At 52.8% G+C, this 16,690-nt stretch overlaps 1 protein-coding gene across 1 annotated transcript in view; it reads right to left on the bottom strand.

Moving 5' to 3' along the window:
- The window catches only part of LOC122389617, a 50,928-nt gene that overhangs the window by 14,695 nt on the left and 19,543 nt on the right, over positions 1-16,690 (bottom strand). Inside the window, exon 3 of the mRNA XM_043381807.1 lies at positions 12,507-15,921. Coding sequence (XP_043237742.1) covers positions 12,507-15,921 — 3,415 coding nt within the window. The remainder of the gene's footprint in view (positions 1-12,506; positions 15,922-16,690) is intronic.

Here is a 16,690-nt window from a genome sequence, read left to right as displayed (position 1 = left end):
GCAACCGCCGGAGGTCGGGCCAGGTCGGGTCATGAGTTAAAGTTTCTCCTGAGCAGCGAGACCCAGCGACCTGCGCCGGTGAGCTGAACTCCGCCCCCACACCGGAAAATACTAAACACTTAGTAAGTTCCAGTTCCCGCCCATAAGGCGTGATAACGGGAGAATCAACCGGTGGTTAGGTACTTGGAGGTCACACGGGGCTTCTTATCGGTCGCATAGGGCAGTCCGATGTTGTAGTTATGTGCACATCAACGAATGGTATGGTATTGTATCGACTCTATAACTGGACCGTGCACAGAGACGAAACGGCGCGCGCAGGGGGCAGTGAGTACGTCGTTGCATTTCTGCAGAGTCCGACAAATGTGTACTAAAGCTTCCAGCGCTAGGCCTTCCTTCGCTGGACGAATAAGTAGGTACGGGTATGCAGCGATGACCCAGTAAAACCATGTCGGTAGGCAGGCATACGACTGGCCCCTGAAATTTAGTGACTGCATCACATTATCGACTGGGAAGATCACATGCAGTGATATGATCATCGGTGGCAGACTGGTTCTCGGAAAATACTCGTGTCCCGAGCTCACAGCGGCCGGCCCACACCTCCACCGAATCACAATAGCCGCGTTTCGCCACAGGGGGATGCCGGATAGTGACGTCACCACCAGCTGAGGTCAGCGACCGTGAACACGCAGTAAAGGCCGGCGGATGACGGCGGCGGCCCAGTCGACGGCACGAGCGGCCGAGAAAGCGCCAATATTGGGAGAAACGAGAACATTGTGCGGCGGCCATGGAACTCTGACAACATTGCAGATCGTGAACCCGTGGTCACAGTTTGAGTAAACTAATGTGTGTGCAGCCAGGCTTCTAAAATGTTAATTAACACTTAGCACCGTTAGTCACGAGTCTGAAAACTCCGTACGGAACGTAAATGTGTGCCTTGTGCAATCAACTAGTTTTGGAGTGACACTCAAGTTTATACTTGTGCATCGGTATGCTGAAACAAACATTTAAAATGAGTACCCCCGTTATTATATGTATGTAAGTGGACATCGAGATTCGACTGCTCGCTCATGATTGACCCTTTCATACGTGCGAACTCTGAATTCAAAGAAATCAAGTCGATCAATGGGAGCTTTGAGGTTGGAGGAGAGGCAGCAAATCTTCAGATTATAAGTGTGAAGGAGGCTTCATTGAGTTCTGCTCTACCAAAGGTCAAGTGTCGGTCTGAAATGTTAACAAGGAAACAGAGACCCCTTCTGCACCAAGCAGACTGAAATGCAACTGATCGCTTAAATAGCGTAGTAATGAATCAAAATGTAGAGCTAAGCGAAATGTCAGAAGTACCTACTAACCAATTGTGGAAAACGATACGAAGATGTCACTCAAAACTAGCTACAACCGGTTACCGTAATATCATCAAGCTACAAGCTTATCACAAAAACAGCGAAAAACGGTCACAGAGAAGGTCGTAAATCGTAATTGTAGAGTTAAGTTAGGTAACTGTACTGACCACGCATCGACCACGATATACACCACGTCCACATCCAAGCGAACTTTAGAGCATAACAACCTGTTTGATCACAACATCTGGCATTATTCGGTTTATTATTTTCCTAGCCCATTCCAGCAACAGACAACCACAAAAATGGTCAGCTAGGACGGAAGCGTTATCCAGAGCTGGATAATCCTACCGCGCGAGCCGCCGGTCGCTGTACCACGGCGGGATGCTCATTACTGTCGGAGGAACAGTCCGTGGGACAATCTGCTGGAAAATTCCCACGCGATTCACCCACGGTGGCCGAGTCTCCCGCGGCGACCGGAAGTGTGCGACCGACGTGGAGATGGCGAGTGACGGCCCGGACAGCGGAAACCAGCGGAAACCAGCGGAAACCAGCGGAGACCGCGGCTACGCCGGGACAAACGGAACTCCTCCGAAATGGAATACGGAGGCGTGACAAATACCGGTGTGAGATGAGCATAGGTAGGTAATTTAGTGTGGATAATGACGGAACCCGTTATGAATTTCCAGCAGAGCCATATTTTCAAGTAAGCACTGCACTATCAAGCAAAAGCTTCCCAATGAATCATAAATACGGACAAAATGAATCAAAGCCAACTGCCTCTATCAGGCCTTCCAAAGGTCTTTTATATTGCAACTCGATTCCAATACCATAGACTGTAGATTGTGACGGACCTTGACAATCTATACCTATAGGGCATAGATTGTAGACGGACCTTGCCTCATCAGAACTCAGAACCCGGATCCGGCAAGTAGACGTTGGACCTATCCTTCTAGTGGCCCGTATCTTAGGTTAGCAATTAGCATCATCCATGCCGGGGAGGGCGGTGAATCCATCCTTCTGGTGAACTATATCCATACCTTCATCAGCTAGGTCGTACCAAGAAGGAAGGTGGATAAAGTCGCTGGGAACCAAGCCAATGCAGTAGCTGTGGCTACGGTCGTACCGAGGAAGACGGTCTGGACTCTGGAGCCAGCCGACTGGTGGTCCACGTCTACTGTCTACACTGGAGCCGACACCATCCGCGCCGAGGAGTGCCGGGCGGTGTATCCAGCCTTCTAGAGAACCGAGGCTCAGCTGGCCCGAGCCGAGCTGGGGCGGTGGACCCAGCCTTCTAGAGAACCGAGGCTCAGCTAGGCCGAGCCGAGCTGGGGCGATGGACCCAGCCTTCTAAAGAGCCGTGGCTCAGCTGGCCCGCGCCGAGCCGGGACGATGGACCCAGCCTTCTAGAGACCCGGTTCTTTCATCCATGCCCGTGGCTCAGCTAGGCCGCGCCGAGCTGGGGCGGTGGATGCGGCCTTCTAGGGCTCAGCTGGCCCGCGCCGAGCCGGGGCGGTCAGATGTGGCCGAGCGCGGCCGCCGGCCGGTCACGCGCCACTGCGCGCGGTCAGCGCGACCGGCCCTCTCCGCCGGCAGCGGCTGAACGGGCCCGTGTCACACCCGGACACACACGGTAACAGCGAGCGGCACTGACCCTCCGAGGCTGTAACAGCTAACGGCACCGCGAACGGGCACACTCACAGTCATAGCGCAGTGCTGTAGACATAACCCACGTGGCTTGGTATGAGACTTGATAACTATGTCCATAAAATTGAAAGCGACACTCACAAAGAACAGAATCGGAAGATTTTTAACCAGGTTGACGAGGCCGTTTGTTTTTCATATACAGATACAAGACAGCCTAGGTAGCCTATTCACCAAATGAAGGACGGTGCAAATGCGTCACAACCCGTGACAAGCAGTTGGTGAACGGGGTAAAAGCCGCCGACTAAGCCCGTCATCTCTTATTGGAAGGCTGCCGACGTATAAGACCAAACAACGTGATAGGACTCGCCAAATCATCGACTGACTCCATGATATGCGGCTGGCAGATCGTGACACAATCTTTAGCGCATTCACCTTGGGGTTACATTTACAATGGCTTTGGACAGTCAGTGTCGTTCAACGAATTTTTATCTATACTACTGTCAAACAAAGGTCGAAGCAAGTGAATAGAATGAACGTGCCACAAAATTAAAGAACCTCATAAACGTGTCTCGAATAATCGTATCAAACAGCCAGATAGGAAGCAAGGACACGTCTACCGAACTGCACACAATCGGCTTTAGATCACGGCAGTCAATGCTGATATAGCAGAGTCGGCATTGACGAACCGTTCCTATCTGCAGCAGCACGGGACGGCCCACGGCTATCTGCTCGCGGGAGAGATCATAGGGTGTGGTCAACAGCGGGCCAGTTCGTGCTGCTGAACTCAGAGGCAAGGATGACCTAGCCACACTTTACTTCGTAAAACTAAATAAAAATATCATTTTCATAAGGGCTTATGACAATATCAGCTTACGAAAAGAGTTACTAACTTTTTTGAGTTTGTGATTTGTGGGTATGAAATAAAGCAGAAGAAGTAAATAAAGGCTTAAAGGTAACTTTTGAGTTAATTATTAAGAAAAGTTATGATGAGCCGTTGAGCCCCATGCAACGCAAAACATCCTCAGCAATCGCCAATCAACCGCGGTTTTTAAATCCCGCCGTCCCACGCCCCAGTTTGTCACACCCCATATTTCAGCGGTTGGCAATCCATCACGAATTTCTCCGCTCTCGAAACGCGCCGGGCCAGACTGGCAGTTCAGCGGCGACACAGAGGTCACGCCTGCAGTTGACCTGTTGAGTCAGCGCGTGACCCCTCGGTCAGCGCTGACCTCCTGCGGCGGAGCGGTGACCCGTCAGCCATACAGCGCCGTGGTGAGCTGAAGTCAGCTCAGCAAAACGCACCGTGAGGTCAGAGTGAGACCACCAAAGGGTAAAGGTCGCGAAATACGCACACAGGCTTTTACAACAAGGCGGAGCTATGGTAATGTCCTGGAGCCGCTGACAGAACAACTCGCGAATGGTGAAACTCGTGGCAGCGAAAGAGCTCGTCGGAGTGTATTCGTCTAAATCAAAAACCCCGCACTGAGAAAAAAATTACCCTTCAAATAAAGGCGATTCAATGTAAAACTCTTCGGGTAGTAAAAGTAGGTAAAAATTAGAGTCACTACTTTTCGGCGAACAAGTCAATGACAAGCTGTAGGGCCAGTGACCATGTAAATAGATAACAGTGGTTGCGATCGATTTTAAAGTGTTTTCCAGCCCTCTATTTGGTAAAGGAAGAGGTTTAAGTGAAACGATCTAGACCCCACCATGTCACTAAAAAAAATTGCCAAGATCACAAATCACAAGACAGTAACAACTGTAAGGTCGCATACTACGGGTGCGAGCTCAGCATATGTTGGTATACGGCGCAATGCGGTTCCGGCAGTTGCAATGGAAAGCAAAAACGAAACCTTCAACCATTCAGCTCCGCAAGGGAATGAGGAAAAGAACGGCGGATAATCCATCACATGTCGGAAGCTGAAACCTTCAACAAACATCGTTTCTGACTGGGCACTGGCAGAAGATACCACTTGACTTTTACTTCTCTTGCCGAAACCAGACTTGTGAGACTTATCCCAGGGCAAGACACCTATGACTATCCGAGTATGATTATCCGAAAGTCGCGCAATTCAGCAGCGTCGATTCATGTTATCGTGAATATTCTTTCTATACCTAACATTAATATCCAGACACGACGGCCGAGGCGAACTCACCACGCTGACTTCACCCCACTGTCCGGCAGCCACCGTTCACACCTCAGTTACTACCATCCCCACCTCAGACGGACTACTGGCCACTGCGACCAGCCGCCATCACACCAGTGACCTTTGTGAACAGCGCACCTGTCAGAGTCAGCACAGGCGCCTTACAGGGCCCGGGCCGCGGCACTCGGTGACAGGCGCCGTCACAGGGAGAGAGGGGACAGAGGGAGGGAGAGAGGGGACAGAGGGAGGGAGAGAGGGGACAGAGGGACGGAGGAGCGGTGACCGGAGCCCGGTGACTGGGCAGAGTGCGGAGCGCGGCAGTCGCGCCGGTGACTGCGCCGGCTCGGTCCGAGAGTTGAAAGTGACAATTAGGCAATATGCAGCGACGGGGTGGGCGTGATTAAGATCACAATCGCATTGTAGTTGTGACGGGAAAAAGGTTGAATAGAGCAATAGTGAGTTGCACCTAATTAACAGCAGAAAATAGTTATTGTCGGGAGAGGCAAACGTGAAACACATACTTTTAGAACTTATTGAATCATACATCGATGCTTTATTCTTCTTTTGAGAAATGACGTAAGAACTACCATATTATTCCCATTGGGACAGGAGTGCATCGGTGGGACAGGCCACCCAACCCAGCCGCTCAAACCCTCACCAAGGCAGGGTATGCTCCTATTGGATTACTAAGAGATGCCCTCCAAAAGGGCTGTATAGTGGACTGACCGCCACCCAAGACAACGTAGTGTGATGTGATCAAAGATGGGGATGAGCTGATCCCGTGTGGATAGGGAAGAACGGCGAAGTGGTTAAATTTGAAACGATGAGAAAGAGTTTGAGAAAATTAGGCTTTAAGTCTCGTAATGGTTCTTCATGTCTTACGGGCTCGCAAAGAGGTATGCTGTGTAGATGATTCCTAGAAAGAAGTAAATTACGAACGAATTACTCGTACTCCACTTCAAACTGCAAGCAGAACAGATGGCACTCCACTAACCCGCGCCCCGTAGGGGGGGGGGGGCCGAAACGGTCGGCCCCCCCCCCTGTCCTTTTCGGTCGATATCTCCTAAACGGCTGGAGATATCGCCACCAAACTTTCAGGACCCCTCCGGGCATCAATTTTACACATTGTGACCAAAAATTTTTTCCAGAGGCTATGATAGGTTGGCCACAAATGACGTCAGAGTGACGTCATGTTCTGTCATTTTCGACCGAAAAAAGACCTTCGCGAGAAGACCTGTCAGGACTACAGCTTTGAAGATACAGAAAAATGATCATGACATAAAAGGTGTAGAATTGACAGGGCTACAAAACTGCTATCTCGAATTTTTGAAATTTTTGAGTTTTGACCCCCAAAAATCAAAAAAGCATTTTTTTGGATATATTTGCCAAAAAATCCAAAAAGATTTTTGAGTTTCGAAAAAACCGGAATATATGTGATAGTGCCTACCGTCTTCTATCTACATACCAAATTTCAGATCGATACCTCGTTTTTTGGCCAAGTTATAGCGAAAAAAACTGTTCAAAAATGATGACCTCAAATTTTCAAACTCAATTTTTGGCAATTCTAGAACTCGTAGAGCAAAACGAAGACCACCATTAGACTCCCCGTGACGAGCTGCATCGAATCGATACCCATTTTATGCAAAAATATCAACTTTGAAATTTGATCTAATTTGACCTGACCTTGACCTGACCTTCACAAAAACGTGACCTAGGCTGGCCCCAAAGGCTGCCTAACCCACATAATCGCATTTGTCATGTAAAATGGACCATAAAACATGTATCACACGACACATTCATATTGTGACCCCCGGTGACCTGACCTCGCTGTGACCTGACCTGGTATCAGTGACCTCAGATAGCAAAGTATGTGTTTGACGAACAATGTACCATCGATGGTTTTCAATAAATTACCAATTTACTCGCTTTCACAGCACATTTCTTGAATTGCCTGTGAACGGTGAAAATCTGACCTTTGACCTGACCTGTGACGTCATCGGTTTGACCTAGGTCAATGAAATTTGGTCACAAGGTAGTTCCTGGGTGGGGCTATCGAACGCCGTTTGAATTTTGAAAATCGGCCGGTAACTTTCCGAGATCTTAGGGGGGGGCCGAAACGCCCCCCCCCCCCCTACGGGTGGTAGGGTCCGCCGGTAGCAATACGGGGCGCGGGCTAATGAAAGCCCAGCCAGCTCACAGCGTCGCGCCGAGGCCCGGACTATACGTATACAGTCAGCGCCACCTAGTGCCACCTCACAGCCGGGTAGACAACGGGCCGACGTAGGTGGCGCTGGGTCAGCGTCGGACCCTCGAAAATCTCACGAACGCGATAGGGCTCTTCTCCTGCTCGTCTACATAGGCTTGAACAATGAGCCCAAAACGTGATGAGTGTCATGCCTCTCATGGATTTTTAAGAGATCCACCAAAACGCATATATCCGGCATGGGATTTACTGTGGCAATAAGTGACGGGATAGGTTATATCTACGGACAAATGAGGCAGCACCGAAAACGAATGCCAAAATAAAATGTTGCTGAGCGTAAGCGTAGGCTGTATCACATACACATTAGACAACCAACATGGTTATTTGCAGGAGGGATTATTTTTAAACCATTAATAAGAAAATATGACTCACTGATCTACTAAGACACATCTACCAACGCACGTAACATTCCTAAAAATGTTTTTTTTTATCACAACGCCCTGTCAAGGACAGCCGCCTGCACAACTCGTTTTCTGATTGGGGTCAATTAAACTGTTACGACTACCAGCTGATCAGCAGGTAAGTTTTGACTTGTCAGCCGGTTCCAGAGAGATCGGGGATAGATACAACACAGTGGCGACATAGTCACAAACTAATACAAATTAGCAACGGCGGTCGGCGTGTGAGACCGTATGCGACCCAGTATAAGAGTGCGTTCAAATTTGTGAGAGATAATAGATAGCGTTGACAAAAACAAATAGCCCATTAACAGCTTTACAACGGCGATAAAAAGCAGAATTGACGTAATCACAATCAGGACGGGACTCGAATCACCGGTCCATCAACTATGTAATCTGTCCAATTAAGTATATAAATTGACAAGTGTTGCTGAGCGTATAGGAAGGCCTTAAATTAATTATTATTCATTTGTTTTAAACTAAGACTAAAGCTAATGTTTAAAAATTGAGGTTTTTTGCCCTCATGTTTTAGCATTAGCCCATGAATAAGCAATAAACGCGAAACGTCGGGCAAAAAACCTCAATTTTTAAACATTAGCTTTAGTCTTTGTTTAAAACAAATGAATAATAATTAATTTAAGGCCTTCCTATACGCTCAGTAATCCGTCCAAGCATCTGTGCGACACAATGGCCACAAATTTTATTCACGTGAGTACGATTGATTCAGCTCCTCTCCCTACCACTCCCCACCGATTAGTCTCCGGGTCGGTAATGGTTAACTACTCGGACAGTGGATGACCCATTAGACGTCACCCGGGAGCTGCCGGGCGGGCCAGAGGTCAGAGGTCACACCCCGGCCGGACTGGAGGTCAGAGGTCACGCCCGGCCGGACCGGAGGGCAGCCATGAAAGGACCGAGGTCACGAGCTGAGAGCACCGGAAAATGGAGAATCAATAGAGATGACAAACACCAGCATCTTGGATACCTTATCAGCTGATATAAAGCCATAAAAACAGACGCCTGACGATCAATGTTTCACGCTTAAAACTACGACCATTCAACTTCAGCGAGTCCACGACACGCACTACGCAGTTCCCTGTTCCAACGAAGTCAGTAGCCATAATAAGGGAAGCCGGTGGATACTCCAAGAAACATCTACCGAGCCAAGACAGAAGTTTCTCAACCAAAACTTGCACTGCGAGATGTGGCAACAGAAGTGTTGCCGTGTTGACAGCATCCAGACAGACACACAAACGGGAGGAGCCGACCGCCAGGTGCCGGGCGGAAAGTCCACAGGGTGGACAGACACCTGCGTCACGCAGCAGGTCACGGCGCACGCGTGCGTCACGTTGCGCATCGAGCGAAGACGACCGTTTCATCACGGAGCTGTCGGAAGAGTGACGGAGTCAGAGAGAGTGAGGAGAGAGGGTAGAGCGAGGATAGAGTGATGAGAGTGGGAAGAGTAACAGGAGCGCGACAGACATGCGTCAGGAGTCGGTCGACGCACGATGGCACACGAGACGTCGCGCCGGCTCCTCGACTGAAGAGAAAGCAGCCACGGCACGACCATCTGATTGGGATGTATGAGCCGGCCAGTCCGTCCAGGAACAGCTCTCCTGTCACTTACAGTCGCGGAAAAACGCAACACGAGGCCACCGACCGACATCTCATGGCGACTGATGGCGGTTGCGACATCTGGAAAGCAATGACAACGATTCTGGAATTCTATTCAGGAAGCGACGGTAAAGCTTTCGTGAGTGAGCCAGCATTCCGGAATGACTCACCACGTCTCCGCTTCGTTCCCCAAAAACTGCTCGTCACCAGGACCCAGCATCGTCACTTCAGTCGCCGTGGAGCCCTCGCATGACCTTTCCCTCTGCAGACAGATCACAGAGCGCCCCTACAGAAAGGTTTCCCACCGTCGGCCCAGATTATGCCGTTCTCCGCACCGCTCTGGTGGTGTCAGTGTATCTGGCAGCTCGCGCCGGGGCCGGCCGGACGGATGGGAGGCGTCAGCAGCGACAGGGGTCGGATGAGGTCTCACCCTCCGCGGCGCTCAGTTTCCGACGACCCAGAAACACCTCCCATCGCGCTGAAGGCCGCGTGCTGCTGCAGCTCGTAAATTCACCGACAAGAGCCCGACGGGAAGCGAGAGTTGAACCTGAGCGCCCCGCAGCAGCGGCGGCGGCGGATGGCGCGTCACGGCGGCACGAATTGCGACAGCGTCCGCCGCCAACGGGGGCACCGTGACCTCCTGTGACCTGGCGGTGACCCGGGGTGACCTGGTGGTGACCCGGCGGCCCCGCGGCGCCGCCGGTGTGACACTCGCTGTCCGGGAGAGTCGGCACGGCGCCGCTGCCGATGGGAAGTGGTGACCTCGTGTGTCGTCTGATCCGGCCCTCGGCGGCGGAGGATGAGAGATCGAGGTGGGCGGGACTGGCCCGGCCGACACCCAGGTGCGGGATGGAAAAGTAGCGAAACGACGCCCAGCCTCGGGTAAGATGTGCGCTCACATTGACGCCCTGGGTGTAGCCATGTCTGGTCTGTAACCTTGCGGCATGAATTCACCCAGTTCACCCAGTTCGGCCAATAAAACGGTAGTTTCAAAGGCCACGCAGAACAATGCGACTCGTTTATATAACCGCCAGAACCAATGTAACGTATCGTTCTCACCGAGACGACAGCCGATTCATTCAGCGCACGTTTTATCCACAGCCCCACACGTCAGAAACACCGGCCGAACCCACGGAACTGCGCAGTCTAGAGGTCACGGCATGTTTAACCGGCGTCGATGTCACTTCCGTCACAGTTTCAGACGCACCGGAAATGTCTGGTGATTGTCACACACTGCGCCGCTGCACGTCACCTAAGGAGTCATGAATGAGCGTGCACGCAGTGATACATTGTGCACGCGTGCATGATTACAAGCGTGTGAACACACCTCCATTACAGTAACTAACACGAATGCGTGTTAACAGCGCTCTTAATGACTGCGAATGAGTTTGAAAAGTGCGTGATGAGGGCTGAATGTGTGCTTCATGGCTTTTTAGCAAAGCGCTTTGCCGAGCTCTAAAACGGTTTAGACGGTCTAAACCAGCATATAATTGGGCAGTTTCGAAAGCAACACTTTTTATAAATACTTTCTGTGACAAGATGATGAACTGCGCACGACGTTTTGCAGTGTGCAGAGCGGAGTGATGAATATGCACACTGGGTGCTATTATTACCGTCCGCAGCCAATCAGTGAGTGATATGTGGCCGTTCGGTTTTGCGCAGCTCAGGGTTGCTTCACACCCATCCGACTGATTACGAGCGAGCGAGCGCAGCGAGCGAAGTGAGTCTTTTCAATATAACGGAAAAATCTCAGTATGAGCGGCCCGGCCCGGCCAGGCCCGGCCTGTAACGCTTTTGAGAGGCTTATATCTCAGCAACCGCTGGACCGATTGGCCTGCGGTCTTTTTTGTTGGGTAGCCCCATCCCTTCTACCCGTAATTGACTACTTTTGATACATCTCAGTCACCGTCGTGGCACGTGCCACGTGAAAAGTCAAGGGTGTTCAAGCTGTTTTGCAAAAGTAGTGATTTTGAGAGGCTCATATCTCAGCAGCCGCTTGGGCGATTGACTTGCGGTAATTTTTATAGGGTAGCAGCATCCCTTCTACCCAAAATAGGATACTCTCGATGCATGTGGGTCACCCCCAGTGCACGTGCAAAATACAACAATAAGAGGTGCCAAATTTGTTCCCATTTCAGTAACTCGGTAATTACTGGGGCGATTTCGCTGAAACTTGGCATACAGGTAGGCACCCACCAGGCAATGCATTCCCATGTGTTGCGGTTAGGGTGCTACTGCACGTGCGCACGTGCACGGGGCGTTTCCAGATCTCGAGAACGGCTGGGCCGATTGCGCTCAAATCTGGTACACGGTTGGGGACCAGTTAGTAGGGTACCGTGCAAAAGTCATTTTGGACCCCGTTTGCACGTGCGCACGTGCAGAATGCCGCTTCCAGATCTCAGGAACGGCTGGGCCGATTGCGTTCAAATTTGGCACACCGCTAGCGACCAGTTAGAAGGGTGCTTTGCGCAAGCCCGTTGGAAACACCCTCTCGCCCTTCCGCACGTGCAGGGCTCACTATCTCGCTCGCTCGTTCTTCGCCCAAAAGGCGTTTTACTGGTAGCATATGAATGGGAGTGAAGGAGCGAACAGCCGTTGGCAGCTGATAAAATCCCGTTCACAGCCCGTTCGCAGCTGAACAGAGTAGTTCAGCCGTTAATCAATCCGATTATACGAGAGAAAATGTCATTAATGCTGGGACATCGCTTGTAAAACTAATTGCAATGAGTGTTTAGCAAATGACCGTACATATACTATAGTATCGTGAGAGCTTTCGCTGTCTTTGCAACGAAAGTCGAGAGTGAAAGACCACCGATTTACGGCTGGGAGCTAAGGCTAAGAGCTATGGCTAATTGCTTGAATGCAGCTTATCATAACTCACGCGCCACAACTCACATATGTTTACAGACAAAAGGCCGACTCAGACTCTGGACTGTAATCGCCACGCCCCGTGTGGATTGTCCATGACGGTAATACAATACAATACAATACAATACAATACAATACAGACCAAACATTACCAATCACTCTTCATCTTTCATTCACAAGCGTGCAAAAGATAAGTAAAGCATGCGAAGAAAAAGAAGGGTTTAGCACTTACTTTGTGGCGTTCCGATGAATGTGTCGTCCCCGCCGGCCGTCATCAGCAGGTTCCTCCCGCAGTAGTGCCGGAGTTCCACCTCCTCCTCCTCGTCCTCCAGCCAGTCCTCCTCCTGCTCCAGCCGCTCAAACTGTCTCTCAACTTCAGAGACAGAGATGACCAGCGGCGCCACACAGTCGTCTGCGTGGGTCACTGGTTCAGCCTCCTGGTCACACACGGCGGCCGGCGAGTCAGGTCGAACGACTGGCGAGTCAGCCAGAACGACAGGTGACTTGGGTCGAACGACAGGTGACTCGGGCCGAACGATAGGCGAGTCGGGTCGAACGACCGGCGAATCGGGACGAACGACAGGCGAGTCAGCCCGAACGACCGGCTCGATTTGGGGCGAGCTGAAGAATGTCGTCATCACGGGAGCCTCGGCCGGCGCAGGGCGCGGCCAGCTCTCTGCCGCCTTCACCTCCACCACGGACGAGTGGAAGAGTCCGCGCGCGTGAGACACCTGCAGCGCGACCCTGTCCCCGACCGGCGCCGGGCTGTGCGCGGCCGGGTCCGCCGTCACGGTCAGGGAGATGGACCCTGTAGGTGGCTGTGTCGGCTCGACAGGCTCCTCTGGAGCTATACGGATCACCTGCAGTCCACCCACAGTGACGCAGCAGTCACTTCCCGGCAGCGAACAGTCGCCGGCAGACAGCCAGTCGTCACCGGAAGAGGCCAGCTTCCGGTCGGCGCCGGAAGTGCGGCCGTCGGGGGTGATAAGGGAAGCCACGCGGAATCGATCATCGTCGGGGGTATCAGCCTTTCGGGTTGGCGAGTCGGGGTCGATGCGCTCTGTAATGGTGATTTCGGAGGACTCGCGGACGGCCTCGTACGAGCTGGTCGACTCGGGCTTTGGAGAGACGGGAGAGGTGCGCTCGGAAGGAGAGTCGCGGTCGGAAGTAGATTCGACAACGATAGGCTGTTCAGGGAGGTTGGCGCAGATCAGGCTGCTCGGAATCCTCGGTGTTTGGCGCTTCTTCTTCGCCTCTCGGGCCTCACGCTTTGATATGCGGTGCGCACCAGGGTTGTTGGCGGTTTTCTTCGGGAAAATCATCGATTTTATGAGGTCGTAATCAGTGAATTCGAACTTATTGAAGGAATGTGTTCCCAAACAGTCCTTTTTACTGACGTGACTATTCCAGTCATTCTCTTTGGTCGTTTCAGTATTTAGTTTCACTGTTGTGCTTTTTCCTTTCCCACTTAACGACGCCATTTTCTTTGACATTTTGGAATCGAGCTCTTCCAGGAAGCTACTCTTCTGCTTCTTCTCCTCGCGTTCTTTCTCTTCCTCCTTTCTTTTGAACTCTTCAAACGCCTTGGCTATGTCCAGTTTGGAGCTACCGAAGCCAGGCAGGGACAGAGACCTGTCCGGCGGCTTCGGTGCCACCCTCTTCTTCTTCTGCGGCAGTTTCTCGGCGGCCATGCTGTTCTTCTTGGCTTCCAGCTTCTTCTTCAGACCAGTCTGCAGAGCCGCTGTCGTGGGGATTTTGATAGGAGTTAGAGTGTAAACTTTGTCATGAGCCTGCTCGGACGACGTGGTAGGAGTTTCGGGGGAGTGCTGGGTGGGAGTTTCGGGAGGTTCCTTGGTCGGAGTCAGAGCAGCTGGTTTGTCAGGCATTGAGCTATGTGTCACGGTCGGTGCCGTCAGTTTCTGTCCCGGCAGCGGAGGCGGCGGCGGAATCACCCCGGGTGTAACAGCCACCCGCTCCACGGGCGCAGTCAGGTCGGGTCGACTCACGCCCGTCTCGCCATAGAAGGTCGTAAACGACGGCACCCTCGGCCTCTCAGGAGTGGGCTCCGGCGGCGCTGCGCGGCGGTGCAGCGCCTGAGCGATGGCCTTCCTAGCCTGCTGAAAGCCCACGTTGTCGCCCAGCTTGCCCACGGCACGGCCAGCGTGCAGGAAACTGGAGTTCTGCTTCGGCGAGTTGCCTGACGGGGACTGAGTGTCAGGCTTTGGCTTGGATTTATCCTGAGACGGGTTAGCCAGCGATGGTGGACCGATCTCCGCCAGCTTCATGGCGAGCTTGTTTTCCATTTGCAGCGACTTCGGTCCCGACCGTTCATCTTTTGCTTTATTTCCATTGTCACCTGAGTTTTTATTGCCGCACATTTCCTTTTTCGCCTCCTTTGGCTGCTGATCGGAGCTCTTTCTGTACACAGGAATGGTTGGAACGGGCACCATCTTCGGTCGCTTCACACCCGGCGCCTTTGCCATGTTTACTACGCGGGACTGCCTGAGTGCCTGTTTGGCAGACATAAGCGACTCTGGCGAGAGGACCTCGGAGAGTGACAGGGGCTGTCCCTGAACCGACGGCGCTTTCTTTGGTTCCGCCTTGCCCGGTGTCGGCTCCGACTTTGCCGACGACGATGTCGACTTTACCGAGGCATCCTGCTCAAGTCCCAGCGGTTTGGTCATTGCTTCTGATGCTGCCTTGATTAGTGTCTCTAGCGCAGCTTTCGCTTCCCGTGCATTACTTCCTTTTCCTGATCCTTGCTTCGACAGCGTTCCTGGCGGCATTGACGTGGGCACCGGCGGCGGTGGCGGGGGTGGCGGGGGAGGGGGAGGGGGACCGGCTCCTGCTGGCGGCTCTGACTCCCCGCTCTGTGAGGAGCCAGACTCCCCCTCTCCCTCCTGTTTGGGTGAGGCGCCCATCAGATCGCCCGTTCCCGACGAGCGGCGCGATCCCGACGAGGCCCCGGACGAGTCGGAAGCCGGCGACTGGTACGAGTCGTACCCGTGGTCTGACCTGACCTCGACACGCAGGTCATCGTACTGCGACTCCTCCCCCGACGCCGCCACCTTCGCCTTCGTCGGAGCCTTCAACGGCCTCCGAGCCACCACAGTCTCCTCCTCAAACAGGTTTTCATAAATCGGAGGCTCCTGCACCACGTTCCCATTTGCGTAGATCGGCTGATCGTCATCATCAGAATCGTTTGCCGAGCCCACGGCGACGGGCGCGATCGGTCCGTTCTCGTACAGCGGACCGGAGAGCTCCTCATCGGTGTCGTTTTCGTACAGCGTCTGCTGGTCCTCCGCCAGCGCCCCGCCATACTCACTAAGTGACTCGTAGATGGGCAGCTCTCCGTCAACAGAGACCCGCCGGCAGCCGGCCACGGCGTATCCCGGCAGCGCCGTCTCGGTGGCTGCCGCCGCTGCTGTCGCTGCTGCTGCCTGTCCAGACGTCGCCGCCGTCACCGCGTCCGCTGCCGGCGGGTCCAGGGAGCGCCGCTTCTCGGGGAGGGTGCCCGGATCGTCGGGCGGTGTCCACACGAGCGGCTCCCACTGCGGCTGAAGGGCCAGGTCCGGTTCCAGGGAGCACAGAGACGCTCTGTCGTCGTCGCCGGCCGCGTCAGTCTCGGGCTCACACTCCTCTTCAGCCTGTAAATGAGCAGAGTGACGTCAGAGTTGTGACGTCACACAGTGTGACGTCAGATGTACCTAGTCACATCACATGTGTGAGGGCGGTAAGCAGCTTAGACACCGAAGAGGCAAATTGCGAGGACAATGTTATCGTGACATAACAAGCGAACTACTTTAACCCTCGCCGGACCTATTGGTTTTCTACATACGCGCCGGCCGAGGGGGGGGGGGGGCGGGTACGACCCCCCCTCGCCGTTTCGCCCCTGGTGGAGCTAGCGCGTCGCGGAAAAAACGAGCGTGTGCGCCGTTATGAGACGCAGAGATTGGTACCCAATTTTAAGGTCCTAGGTCAACCGGTGAACTCTGAGGTCAGGTCAAGTGCCCCAAGGTACGGTTCAGTTTTTGGTGAATAACTTCGCAAAAAACGGCCGCAGAGCCGCGATTTTGGCAGCATCGTGTTCGCCTCGCTCAGGTGCGTCGAATGATATACTTTTTGTTCGGGTCAGGTCAACTTGGGATGTTGACCTCAGGTCACGGTCAGGTCAGCACCCTTAGGTCACGAAATTGGTCGAAAGGGGTCATGTCGCATATCAGTCGATTCGGCAGGTCTTCCTGAGTCCATTGGTGGCTTTCCCGACTCGCTAGCTCAATTTGATCAAGAGTTATTGACGAAAAACTAATATGACCTTGATGACGTCATAAATGACGTCACGCAAGGTCAACATTGCAAAAGTGACGCATCTAACCTTGCAAGGAGTGCATCAAATCACGATTCTGTGTGCTTGAG

The sequence above is a fragment of the Amphibalanus amphitrite genome, unplaced genomic scaffold (genome assembly GCF_019059575.1).
Source record: "Amphibalanus amphitrite isolate SeventyFive unplaced genomic scaffold, NRLGWU_Aamphi_draft 000365F_arrow, whole genome shotgun sequence".
In the NCBI taxonomy this organism is placed as follows: domain Eukaryota; kingdom Metazoa; phylum Arthropoda; class Thecostraca; order Balanomorpha; family Balanidae; genus Amphibalanus; species Amphibalanus amphitrite.
This window is presented reverse-complemented; position numbering and strand designations above follow the sequence as displayed.